Here is a 12,202-nt window from a genome sequence, read left to right on the forward strand (position 1 = left end):
AGGCCCTTGGTGGGGCCGTCGTGCTGAGACAGGTTCCTGATCATCTTCATCATCAGAACGTCCTTCATCTTCAGAGCTCGCTTCATCAACATCTTCAGACCGTTACCTGAGAGGGCCAAGCAGCAGTTAGCAGTGTGTGTGTTGTGTGTGTGTGAGTGTGTATTGTGTGTGTGAGTGTGTAGTGTGTGTGTGAGTGTGTAGTGTGTGTGTGAGTGTGTGAGTGTGTAGTGTGTGTGTGAGTGTGTAGTGTGTGTGTACCTTCACAGATGACGTGGGCGTTCCTCTTGTTAGCGGCCAAGTTGATGCAGAAGGAGATGAGCTCAGCGTTCATGGGGCTCTCAGCTCCCTCAAACAGCATCTTCATGAGCTGTCAATCAACCAATCAAACGCCGGCGTTAGTCCACCCAGCTGTACGCCGCTGGCAGAACCATCCAATCAGAGGTTGTTAAAAACACTAGGTCACTGTTGCTAGGCCCTCCTCTTTACTGCAGGGAGTATTAACTGGATGAGGTCAGACTGTGAGGCACATCCTCATTGCACGACACTGGTCTACTGTACATAACTGCTATGTTGATGACACTGGTCTACTGTACATAACTGCCATGGAGAATTGATGTGACAGTTTAAGTAATCACTGTCAGGAGATGGTCTTTGCTGAGGTAAGCTTAAAGGTCGAGGGCCCAGAGAGAGAGAGAGAGAGAGAGATGAAAGAAAGGGAGGCATTCTTCCTTGTGTGTCTGTTGGCAATTTGTCAAGTATGGAAGGCCTCATTTATGAAGAGCATCCTGCAGTCTCATCCAATCATGTCAGAGAGTCGGTCACCAAGAGTCTGAGGAGGAAAGGCACCAGGAGAGAGGGAGAGAGAGAAAGGTCTGTTTTTGCCCCTCCCCCAGTCCCCTCCCTCCCCCAGTCCCCTCCCTCCCCCAGCCCCCTCTCTCTTCCAGCCCCCCCTCCCCCGTCTCCTGTCTCTCCTGCGCTGATTTTACATTAAACAGGAAGGGCTTTAAGCAGGGGTTGCTCTGCGCCTCTCCCTCCCTCCCTCCCTCCCTCCCTGTGAGGAGTCAGCAGTGTGCAATCACACACAGGTCCTGGTCGGGCCCCCGCGTCGGGTATCACATACCAGGGGCCCCGGACCCCAAATCAGCCTCGTCTAGACTCTCTGGCACCTGCCTCTGCTTATTTACCACAGGCCAGCCAGCCACCAGAGAGAGAGCCCCAGCCCGGCCCAGCCCGGCCCTGCTGACACCCCGTCACCCCGACTACAACCACCCCCTCTCTCCCCTCACAATCGTCCCCCCCTTCTGGAACCTTTGGTCAGCCTTTTCCCCTCCCACACCAGGTGACCCCCCTGACCCTGCTGAAGGAGGGTAGGGGGGTGTGAGGAGGAAGTGATGTCACGCTACCTGGAGGACCGAGAGGGAGAAAGGGAGGAGGGACGGAGGAGGGATGGACGCGCCAGTCCCAAGAGGGGGGAGAGAGTCAGGGCCTGGGGCCGGGGTCGGGGGTCACTTCCTGGTCATGGTGCTACCTAGCATCCTCTCCCGACCGCGGAGGCCTCGGGGCAAGACCACTGGTGACACGGAGCCACTGAACAAACAGCCGAGTTCAGTCTGCAGCATCTGGCCGGCATTTACGCCTAATCTCAGACAAACAAACACCGCACACGCCCGGCTAATCGCCGATGATGAGAGAGAGGACCGAACGACCAGGGATTCTGGACGCGTCCAGGATCCGCTCTGCCTTCGCCAGGCTAAACTCAGTCCACCTCCACACCTCGCGACGGCAAAGAAGTCCAGATCCGCAAAGGACACCGGGATAGGTTTCTTAGAGGAAAGGTCGCTTTTTCAGTTAGGGGGTTCGCTGAATGACGCAAGACTCTCTCGCTCTCTCTTTCTCTCTCTCTCACTCTCTCTCTCTCCGGCACTTCAATGAGTGGAAGGAGAGAGAGGAAAAACAGAAGGCTGTCATCCCTGTCAGCGCAAAGACTGAGCAGCTGTCCCACGGCGGTTTAGGTGCAGATGTAGCGTTCAACCACCCCCACCCCCTTCCCCCTCATGCATAATTCTGGGCCTGTTAGCCGGCGATGCTAATGCCACGCGCGGCTCCAGGCGGCCGTACATTAGCCAGCCTTACCTGCGGTATGCAGTCTGTGTAGGAAAACATGGACTTGAATCTGTCGTCCACACTGATGTGGTACAGGATGCCCATGCTCAGCGACCTCTGGTCCTCGTCAGCTGAAACACAAACACACAAGCGGCGAGCGTGAAAGGAGGGATGGAGGGATGAATGAATGAGGAGCTTTGCTCTTTCTCCTCCGTGGACTTGCCAATGCAAGATGAGGAAAATGAATGTGGGGAATGTTTATCACAAATACAGGTTACAAAAAAAAAATATATATATATATACACACAAACTGTTTATTGGAACATAATTCACACTAACTATGTTTGATACAGTGAAATAACTTGGGTTGGGATTGTACTCTGTTCCAAAGCAATCAAACACATCCTCGTTGTACCAGAGTGGTCTTCTGTAGCCCCGAGGACTAAGACAGAGAGTGTGATTGAGTGTTAGCCTGTCAGCTAGCCCAGAGTGTTTATGTGTTTGACCCTGACCAGAGCCAGGAGAAGTAGCCAGCACTGGGGGAGGGAGGGGTGGAGGGGACGGGTACCAGGGTGGGGGTACCAGGGTGGGGGTACCAGGGTGGGGGTACCAGGGGCCTGCCACTAGAACCCTCCAGGAGTGGAGGGGCCTGGGTCGGGTCAGAACCACGACCGGGTCCTCCTCTTTCACCCTGCCGGACCACAGGGCATGGCCAGCTCTAACTGGTCTCAGGCAGGCTGAGGGACCACGTAAGGCAGCCTTATCGCTGCCTATTGGATCCAGATGTGCACACTGCACCCCTGGAAACAAGGGGGGGTGGAGAGCCGAAAAAAGACGGCTTCCAGGTTTAATTGGGAAAACAGGAGGAAGCCTAAATTTTACTGCCTTTAATAAGTCAGAGCTTCGCCGCTCGGGTCCTTCCAACGCCGCCGCGCAATTGGCCGGCACATGTGCTTCTCATTAGACTCCCCCCCCCCCCCCCCCTTCACAACCGACCCCCTCTACCAATACCTTGTAACACACACACACACTTTACCTGAGAAGAGTGTGTACTGCACGTACACACACAAACATTCATGAGTGCGCACACGCCACAAACTCCAACACACACACGCAGGGGCAGTGTGTGTCGCAAGTGACCTTGGCACGCAAAAAAAAGATGCAGGCACACACACACACCTGACCTGGTGAACCCCCTCGCTTCACCGGTAGGAACACAGGAGGATCTTTTATGGGCGAGGAGAGAGACCCCGTTAAATGTTCAAAACACCAGAGGAGCTGGAGCACACGAAAAAAGGCGAAGGGAGCTGTTAAGAATTAACTAGACTGTTCGGGGGCAGTTAGTGGGAGAGCTAAACTCCAATTACACCCTGGCCTGATTTAGAACCACCCAGCCTTCATAAAAACTGCTCCCGCACGCATTAGGAGGATCCGGGCTCTGCTTGACAACAGTGTCATCGTTTTGTTACAGCACTCTCTCGTAAAAAAAACCCCTAAAAAGCCACACTTTACAGTGAGAACATACAGTGTATGTTGAATGTGATTTATGACACCTGATAAGGGAATCCCATCCCTTCGTTGCCTCTAGTGACATACATCAGACTCGCTGTCAGTATCAAGGTTGTGTAACCAGGGAGTCAGGTGGCTGAGCGGTTAGGGAGTCGGGCTATTAATCAGAAGGTTGTTGGTTCGATTCCCGGTCATGCCAAAATGACGTTGTGTCCTTGGGCAAGGCACTTCACCCTACTTGCCTCGGGGAGAATGTCCCTGTACTTACTGTAAGTCTCTCTGGATAAGAGCGTCTGCTAAATGACTACATGTAAATGTAATGTAGATGTAACCCTAGCGATGATGGAGATGAGGCCAGTTTGTGGCGGTGAGCTCCACCCGCAGGTCTGTGGTGAGGAGGCAGAGGTGAAGGCAGGCCTCTCCCGCCACCTCCTAAATCCCTGTCGTTCAGTCGGTGCGATCTGGAGGGCGGCGCAGATGAGAAGGAGCCGACCCCCTCCTCCCTTTCATCTTATCTTGCGGGGGTCGCGACCCCCGCGGGCTCTGGCGGGTCGGGGCCGCTGCGAGCCCCCCGGGCAGGAGATAAGAGGGGGGCGTCCCCCGGACCAGAGCCCCCCGATCCTCCGCCGGGACGGGGGCAAGACAGAGCAGGATTGACGAGGAAGCGCTGGATGTCTTAAGTTTGAGAGACATGAATCAGGAATCTGCACAGGTGGACAGCAATGAAGATTTAGTTGGCGCCCCGGCCGTACAGGAACATAGCTAGCCTCTGTCCGTCCGTCACAGAAAGCAAGGCTGTTATGACAGGGGTCGACGTTTGGACGTGGACGGGGGAAAATCGAGCCCTCAAAAAGTGAAAGGTAAATCATTCTCACAGCAACATTCCCAGGAGCAGCAGACCAGCCGGGTAAGCACCTTGACCGAGCAAGAACATAGTCTCCCTAAATGAAAGCTTAAACATTTTCATTGTATTTCACCCACACCAAGATAATGGACTTGGGTGTCTTGGATAGGTGTAAAACAAGACAATTGGTTTGTATGCTCGTGTGTGCTTTTCGTTTACTGAAAGTGGAAGAAAAAAAGAAAGTCGTCTTCCGAAATCTCCATAGAGCCCTCCACCTATCCGGCCCGCTCCTACAAAAACAACATTTATGCTGTGGGCCCGGAGTGTTATTCTAACAAATATATTATATTAATTATGCACGATACCCGATTCTCCCTGGAGACGCTTCAAAAGGCCCGTCACAGGCGCTCCCGAGCAAACCACATGACCCCCTGGATGAGCTAACGCACCAATCACACGCTGGATCTGCTTTCAGGAAGTCATTTCTCTAATGGTCACCAGAGCCAACCTCCGTCCAGGGCTTTATAAGAGGCCACACCTGCGCCTCCAGCACGCAGACACCCAGTCTGAGGCACACTGGGGCAGTGTGGGAGCTGAAAGCCTGCGTCTGAAAAGCTGCTTTGAGGGGAGGGGATCATATGTTTTCGCTTGGCATTTTTCGTAACGAACCAGGGGCAGCGAAAACATGACCAGCGTTTTATATATACAGCTGGAAATGTATGTTACATGCCTGTTTCATGCGTACATCTGCATGTGAGACAAGTAGCAACCACACACCGACAACACACACACACACAGCGCATACCGAGCAGCGCGGACAGCTTGGGGATGAGGCCGGCCTCGACCATCTGGCCTCGGAGGCCGGTGTCGAAGGAGAGGTTGAGGAGGAGACGAAGGGTGGTGCACTGGAGCTCCTCGTGCCCGCTAGGAACGAACCGGGACAGCTTCTCCACGGCGTAGGTCTCCGCCTGGCAACACACACACACGCACACACATCAATACTAGCCCATACAAGGTAACTTGTATGGGGAATCGGGCTATTAATCAGAAGGTTGCCGGTTCGATTCCCGGCCGTGCGAAATGACGTGTCCTTGGGCAAGGCACTTCACCCTACTTGCCTCGGGGGAATGTCCCTGTACTTACTGTAAGTCACTCTGGATAAGAGCGTCTGCTAAATGACTAAATGTAACTCATCTCCCTGTCTTTCAAAGCAGAGACCACAACGGCCACAGTAACCCCTGTGCTCCAGTTCCCGTCAGAGGAAGTACACACAGCTTACAGGTAGGTGGAGGTGTTGAGCTGATAAATCAAAGCCCATGTCCAAGCCTTGAGACCCCCACCACAGTACGGTACAGAACAGGCCGACATGGCCGTCAAACCTACGTGCAAAAAACATCGACACATAGAAACCAGCACTGTACCAGCACGGTACAGGCTAGCACGTCCACACATCCTATATCCCTCTGCTCTACAGCACGGTACAGGCTAGCACGTCCACACATCCTATATCCCTCTGCTCTACAGCACGGTACAGGCTAGCACGTCCACACATCCTATATCCCTCTGCTCTACAGCACGGTACAGGCTAGCACGTCCACACATCCTATATCCCTCTGCTCTACAGCACGGTACAGGCTAGCACGTCCACACATCCTATATCCCTCTGCTCTACAGCACGGTACAGGCTAGCACGTCCACACATCCTATATCCCTCTGCTCTACAGCACGGTACAGGCTAGCACGTCCACACATCCTATATCCCTCTGCTCTACAGCACGGTACAGGCTAGCACGTCCACACATCCTATATCCCTCTGCTCTACAGCACGGTACAGGCTAGCACGTCCACACATCCTGTATCCCTCTGCTCTACAGCACGGTACAGGCTAGCACGTCCACACATCCTATATCCCTCTGCTCTACAGCACGGTACAGGCTAGCACGTCCACACATCCTATATCCCTCTGCTCTACAGCACGGTACAGGCTAGCACGTCCACACATCCTATATCCCTCTGCGGTCTCTCCCTCGGGCCCCGCCACAGACGGGGAACCAGCCTACAACAACCTGATCCCAATTAAACAGGGCTTCTGTGCACCACTTCCATCACAGACCCTACCACCACCCCAACCAAAGACCCAAACCCGCGGTGAACCATCCACAACGAGGGCCTTCCCAGTATATAGGCATATCACAATCAAAACACCCTAATCAGAGTATCTAACAACTGATATCTGGATTGGGACTGTTCGAGACATGGCGATGGTGTGTGGAATAGAATCGGATGACAGATCGTCAAGAAACAATCTCTTATTTTTAGCTAATCAAACATACAGACCCAGAGGGAAATCTCTCGGCTAATGTAAACTGATATAGTGGGCTAAATAGAGTGTTGAAACTAGTCTTTTTTTTAGGGGGGGGGGGGGGGGGTAGGGACATTTGTCTGGTTGGCTCCAACCTCCCCCCCCCCCGAGGGTTCTTTAATCTGAGTCAAAGATACTCAAAACGGGAAACAAGGAGATAAAAACGGTTCCTAACTCAGTCTGGTTTTGATAAAGGCACACAAACGGCCCAGATTGGATCCAGGTGGGGGAGTGTTGGTGGGGAGACGAGCAAAGAGAGACCGGAGAGAGAGACTGGAGCAAAGAGAGACTGGAGAGAGAGACTGGAGAGAGAGACTGGAGCAAAGAGAGACTGGAGAGAGAGACTGGAGCAAAGAGAGACTGGAGAGAGAGACTGGAGCAAAGAGAGACTGGAGAGAGAGACTGGAGCAAAGAGAGACAGAGAGCGAGAGAGAAGCTGAGGTCCTGTTACTGCTTTAGAAGACGTGATCTACCTAAAAATAGACACTGAGAACAGTTCTTGTATCCAGAATGATTAACATCAGTTTCACAAAAAAGCCTCAGAATGAACGTAGTGGTTTGTACATTGTAGCGTGTAACAATGGTGTTTTGGAGGGATACAAAACATGAATTGGACAAAGTGTGTGTGTGTGTGTGTGTGTGTCCTATCCTCAGACAAAGGTTCGATTTACAGTGAAACACAAAAACGACTCAAGCGTGTGCCATACCCAGCTCAAACAATAAAATCAACAATTAAACATTAAAGAAGGAGAGACAGTAGAAGCGGACCTGCTCTAACGCTAAACCCAGTGGTTCTCAATCCCGGTTCTAATGCCCCCCTGGCCCTGCAAGTTCTAGATGTTCCCAGTGGGGTGCCCGAGGACCGGGACTGGAGAACCACCACACCAACACAGACAGAAGGATCACCATGTCGTTCTTGTTCTCCAGGAAGATGCTGAGCTTCTTCAGGAAGGACACCACCAGCAGCAGCAGCTCCTCGTCCTCCCGTTCCAGGGTCTTCACCAGCAGGTGCACGATGTTCTTGTTCCTCATCTTCAGCTCTGTGCGAGTGTCCTCCGCCAGGTTCAGCAGCAGGAACAGGGCCACTGAGGTCAGCAGGGAACAAGGATTCAAGATACCGACGCAGTGTCACGAGACATCAACCATCTCCCTCAGGGAGTTACTGTGCTTGTTTTTCCCCCCGGATCGTCCTATGACCGTGTCGGTGATGGTGGGTGGGTACTGTACCTCGTAGAAGCTGTTCTTGCTTGGCCAGGAGACCCTGGTACTTCTTGAAGGCTTTCTCGTGATCCTTCTTCAAGTTCTGGTTTTCGGGGTCTTCGTCACGTGGGGATCAGTTAAGGAACCTGGAGAAAAGTATGGCAGCGGCAGTTCACCGTAACAAAAACAGCTCACTTCCACATCCGCCGACCCGTAAACACAGTGATTCATGTTGACACAGAGGCACCATTTGACCTTTGAACTACGGTTGAAGGATATAAGCGTTCTTCTTCTTCTGCAGCTCCTCCTGCCAGAGGTCGTACCTCTTCAGTTCGTGCTCCACGATGTTCATGCACAGCGCTCCGATCTTGTAGTGGGTGATCAGTCCGTGGAACTGGGAGAAGCTGGGGAGGGAGAAGGACAACAGGAAGAAGAGCCCTTTCAGTTATCCGAGCGTACGTTTTCACTGATCGATTCAGGCAACTTTGGAATCCCAGTTGAGATCCCTGACTGAAAGTACTCCATCACCTGCCAAGGACTGTAATCCAGATAAGAAAAATGTGAGGAATAATGCCACGACACGTACAATCAAACAGAACTCCCTGGCCCCACTTGGAATCAGCCCGACCCCGAGCCAGAGCATTTCAAAATCCCATAACACAGCCGTGGACGAGGGCCAAATATGACGATCAGTTTTCAGAACCGTGCACATCTCCCCTCAGCTCAAATCCACCCTGACAGCAGTTTATATATTATTCTATCGAGAGTAATTTAGGTGTTTCCCATTCCCCTATTGGAAAGCAAAGGCTTCACACCGAATGTTGTCATTCCAGTGTGACTGCTGTCAGAACGAGAGATGGGAAGGGGGGAAACTGAAACGACGGCGATCTGGCCAGAGGAAGTACCTGGAGAAGCAGAAGAAGATGTAGATGATGGTGGTTGCCAGGTCCACACTCTGCTTCCAGTCCTCCCTCAGCACTCTGGCCAGCGCTCCCAGGGCCGTCTCTGATGAGCAGCAGACCCACCGGAGAGGAGGTGAGAGAGAGAGGGGGGGGGAGGGAGAGAGAGGGAGAGGGAGGGAGGAGAGAGAGGAAGAGGGAGAGGGAGGGGGGAGAGAGAGGGGGGAGAGAGGGAGACAGAGGGAGAGAGAGGGGCAGAGGGGGGAGAGAGAGGGAGAGAGAGGGGGGAGAGAGAGTGAGAGGGGGGAGGGAGAGGGAGAGAGAGGGGGGAGAGAGAGGGAGAAGGAGAGGGAGAGAGAGGGGGGAGAGAGAGGGAGAAGGAGAGGGAGAGAGAGGGAAAGAGAGGAAAAATAATTTTAAAATTGTGGCGTGGACAGAGGGGAGTTCGTGTGAGTTAGAGGAAGGGAGCGTGCTCGTTGGGGTTAGGGTTAGAGGAAGGGAGCGTGCTCGTTGGTATTGGGAAGCCAGGAAACATTAAAAAAAAAAAAAAAAATTGAATTACGATAGAGGCTGCAACTCCAGGTTAAAATAAAGAAACTAAAGAGGAATGTTACAACTAGGGGGCTTGAGCTTGAGCTATGGGCGATCCTCACGGTGAAGACACGTATCACATGGCCTCACCTCCCCGCGGCCCTCTCCCCTTTCCACCCGGACCCCAGGCCTCACTTTTCACATGCTCGGCTCTTATCACCATGTGACCCCGAGATGCCTCGCGACAGGACAAAGTGAACCGGTGATGCGTTGTGACAGTTACAAATGAACCTGTGCCATCCCAAGACAGATGTAATGGACGACGGTTCCGTGCTGTTGTGAGAGAAAACAGCTCGGTCGTCACGGAAGGGAACGGGCGCGGGGGCGGGGGCTGGGCCGTGTTTCCACATGATTGGGATGGGACCCTTGGTCGGGAGAGCGGATTAGATCAACAACTGACACTGAGCCGAACGGCCTGGCCCACGGCCGACAGTGCAAATACAGGTCGTACCATTCTGTGTTTTCCCAGCGGGGGCCCGTGTTTGGAACGTACCGTTCTGCAGGAGCTCTTCCAGGTTGTCGGCGTTGCGAGCCAGGTGGAGGATGAGAGTGGCTCCTCGTATCTTCTCGGGGACGTCTTCGTACAAGAGCTCCACGTACTCGTCGATGCTGTTGATGTTGGCCTCCTCGTCCAGCTACACATTCACGTGTAGAAAGGCCAGGAAGAGAAGTAGTGAAGTATGACAACGGGGAAGACATGTTTCTGGGAATCTTGTGGAAAATGTGGAAAACTCAAGTCACTCACTGCCACAACCTACCTCCATGCCCTCGAACGGAGAGATGTCTTTTGACGAAAGTCGTTTCTCTCGTTTGTCTGTAAAAACAGCGTAAGGTCGGTGGTTAACACGAGGGAAATGTATTGATTAAGGGTTCCCTGACACTACCAATCTTCCAATGTCTTCGTCCACCAGGGTTCTTGGGTCCTCCTCACCAGTTTTCTTGCGGTTCTGCAGGTAGAACAGCAGTTGCTCCACCTCTGGTAGCTTGGACGGCTGTATGAGCCTGCATTCTTCCACAACCTTGCGAGCGAGAGAAGCTATGTCTGTGTTGACGTTCAAGCTTTTGAGGCGGATGCTGTGAATAGATAATACATTTTTTTAAACCTAAAATCATTGCCTGGTTGTGTATACCGTTTATGTGGGTCTAGATATACACTGAAACACAAACTATCGATATTTTCCTTTGGATACATTTTACATTTTAGTCATTTAGCAGACGCTCTTATACAGAGCGACTTACAGTAAGTACAGGGACATTCCCCCGAGGCAAGTAGGGTGAAGTGCCTTGCCCAAGGACACAACGTCATTTGACACGGCCAGAAATCGAACTGGCAACCTTCAGATTACTAGCCCGACTCCCTCATCGCTCAGCCACCTGACTCCCTGCATAGCCTGGTAAATGTTAGGCTACTTACATTTTCTGACATTCTTTTCTTTCCCCGATCATGGGGTCCCCCGTTTCTCCAAGGATAGTGGCCTCCACTTCATACTGAACAACAAGGGCTTTCTCAGTAGGATGCACGTCCAAACTGCCACCCTTGATTTTCCTTTGAATAATACGGAGACATGATGTGATTGATTAAAAGAATGACGTAAGCGAATGTGGATGACGTGATGTCATCCATACCTTCCACTGTAACAAGCCTGAGTTATAAGACATATTCTTCACAACAACAAAAAAGACATTTTTCCTGTTGCAAGATAGACTCATTAAAAAACAGGCAAGCTTTAATATTGTACTACGACAAATGCGGCTGCGCTGGCCAGACTGTCAAAACATCGATGACGAGCTCAGATTCAGAAATACATAAACATCTTTCATGATGCTGTGCGCTTCGCTTGTTGACTACAGTATGATATAGTACTGTAGTATGTACTGTATGGCAGCAAAACATTACCTTTTCAAATATCGTGCATCTTCCGTCTGCAATTTCTCCATTTCAGAAACGATAAAGAAATCACATTGAATAACCCCTTTTCGATCAGTATCACTAGGACGCTGCCCTCATCGTTTGAGGCTTTTATATATATATAGCTCTATCTATGGTTTGAGGTTTCGCTGTTGCCAATGAGTATCTTTGCTGTTGCTATGGGCGAAGCCTTCTTCCCAGCATGCAACGCTGTCATTCAGTTTACCTCTGCGGGAAATTAAATGTCAACATTCGAACAAGAAAGCAACTCATCGCCATCTATAGGTGTGGAGAGGAATGTACTGCGTGTAACGGGAACAGCCAGAATCCATGCACCTTTGGTTGGATTTCGCAGTTTATGACAATATATCAAACACTTATTAGGTCTACAGCATTGCGTTGAAAAACCGTTTATTTTATTTTTTAACACAGCTGTCAAATCAAAATTTCACAACATCTGTCTTCAATATTATAGGCAAACATCTTCGACGGAGCCCCTTTCCTATGAGAACAGCAGGTGATCAATTTAAAACCATCATACGCTGGCTATTACTGTCTGTTTAAATTTAAGCGCTAAGTGAATGCACATTTACAAGCCACGTGAATGAACATTCCCATATTTAGTCAACGTCTAACACCACGACTCAGTGCAAATTATATGATATCAGCCTTAAACAAATGTGTACTTCATCAACTACACAGTCTGGTGCTTCTAAAAATCAAAATAATAATTCAACTTCACAGGCCAGTATGTTCATTTAATGTTTAATTAAAAGGAACAGAGG

General features: G+C 51.2%; 1 protein-coding gene across 1 annotated transcript in view; it reads right to left on the bottom strand.

The window, feature by feature from the left end:
• kifap3a (kinesin-associated protein 3a) overlaps nucleotides 1-11,500 on the bottom strand; it is a 19,549-nt gene extending 8,049 nt beyond the window's left edge. The window contains 13 exon segments of the mRNA XM_067230456.1: nucleotides 1-106; nucleotides 259-367; nucleotides 2,134-2,234; nucleotides 5,262-5,424; nucleotides 7,725-7,903; nucleotides 8,046-8,144; nucleotides 8,298-8,422; nucleotides 8,924-9,023; nucleotides 10,002-10,143; nucleotides 10,267-10,322; nucleotides 10,440-10,582; nucleotides 10,923-11,054; nucleotides 11,406-11,500. The exon segment at nucleotides 1-106 is cut by the window's left edge and continues 14 nt beyond it. Of these exon segments, the coding sequence (XP_067086557.1) occupies nucleotides 1-106; nucleotides 259-367; nucleotides 2,134-2,234; nucleotides 5,262-5,424; nucleotides 7,725-7,903; nucleotides 8,046-8,144; nucleotides 8,298-8,422; nucleotides 8,924-9,023; nucleotides 10,002-10,143; nucleotides 10,267-10,322; nucleotides 10,440-10,582; nucleotides 10,923-11,054; nucleotides 11,406-11,446 (1,496 nt within the window). The 5' untranslated portion in view covers nucleotides 11,447-11,500.
• Nucleotides 11,501-12,202: the final 702 nt, after the last annotated feature.

Source organism: Osmerus mordax, chromosome 27 (genome assembly GCF_038355195.1).
Source record: "Osmerus mordax isolate fOsmMor3 chromosome 27, fOsmMor3.pri, whole genome shotgun sequence".
NCBI lineage: Eukaryota > Metazoa > Chordata > Actinopteri > Osmeriformes > Osmeridae > Osmerus > Osmerus mordax.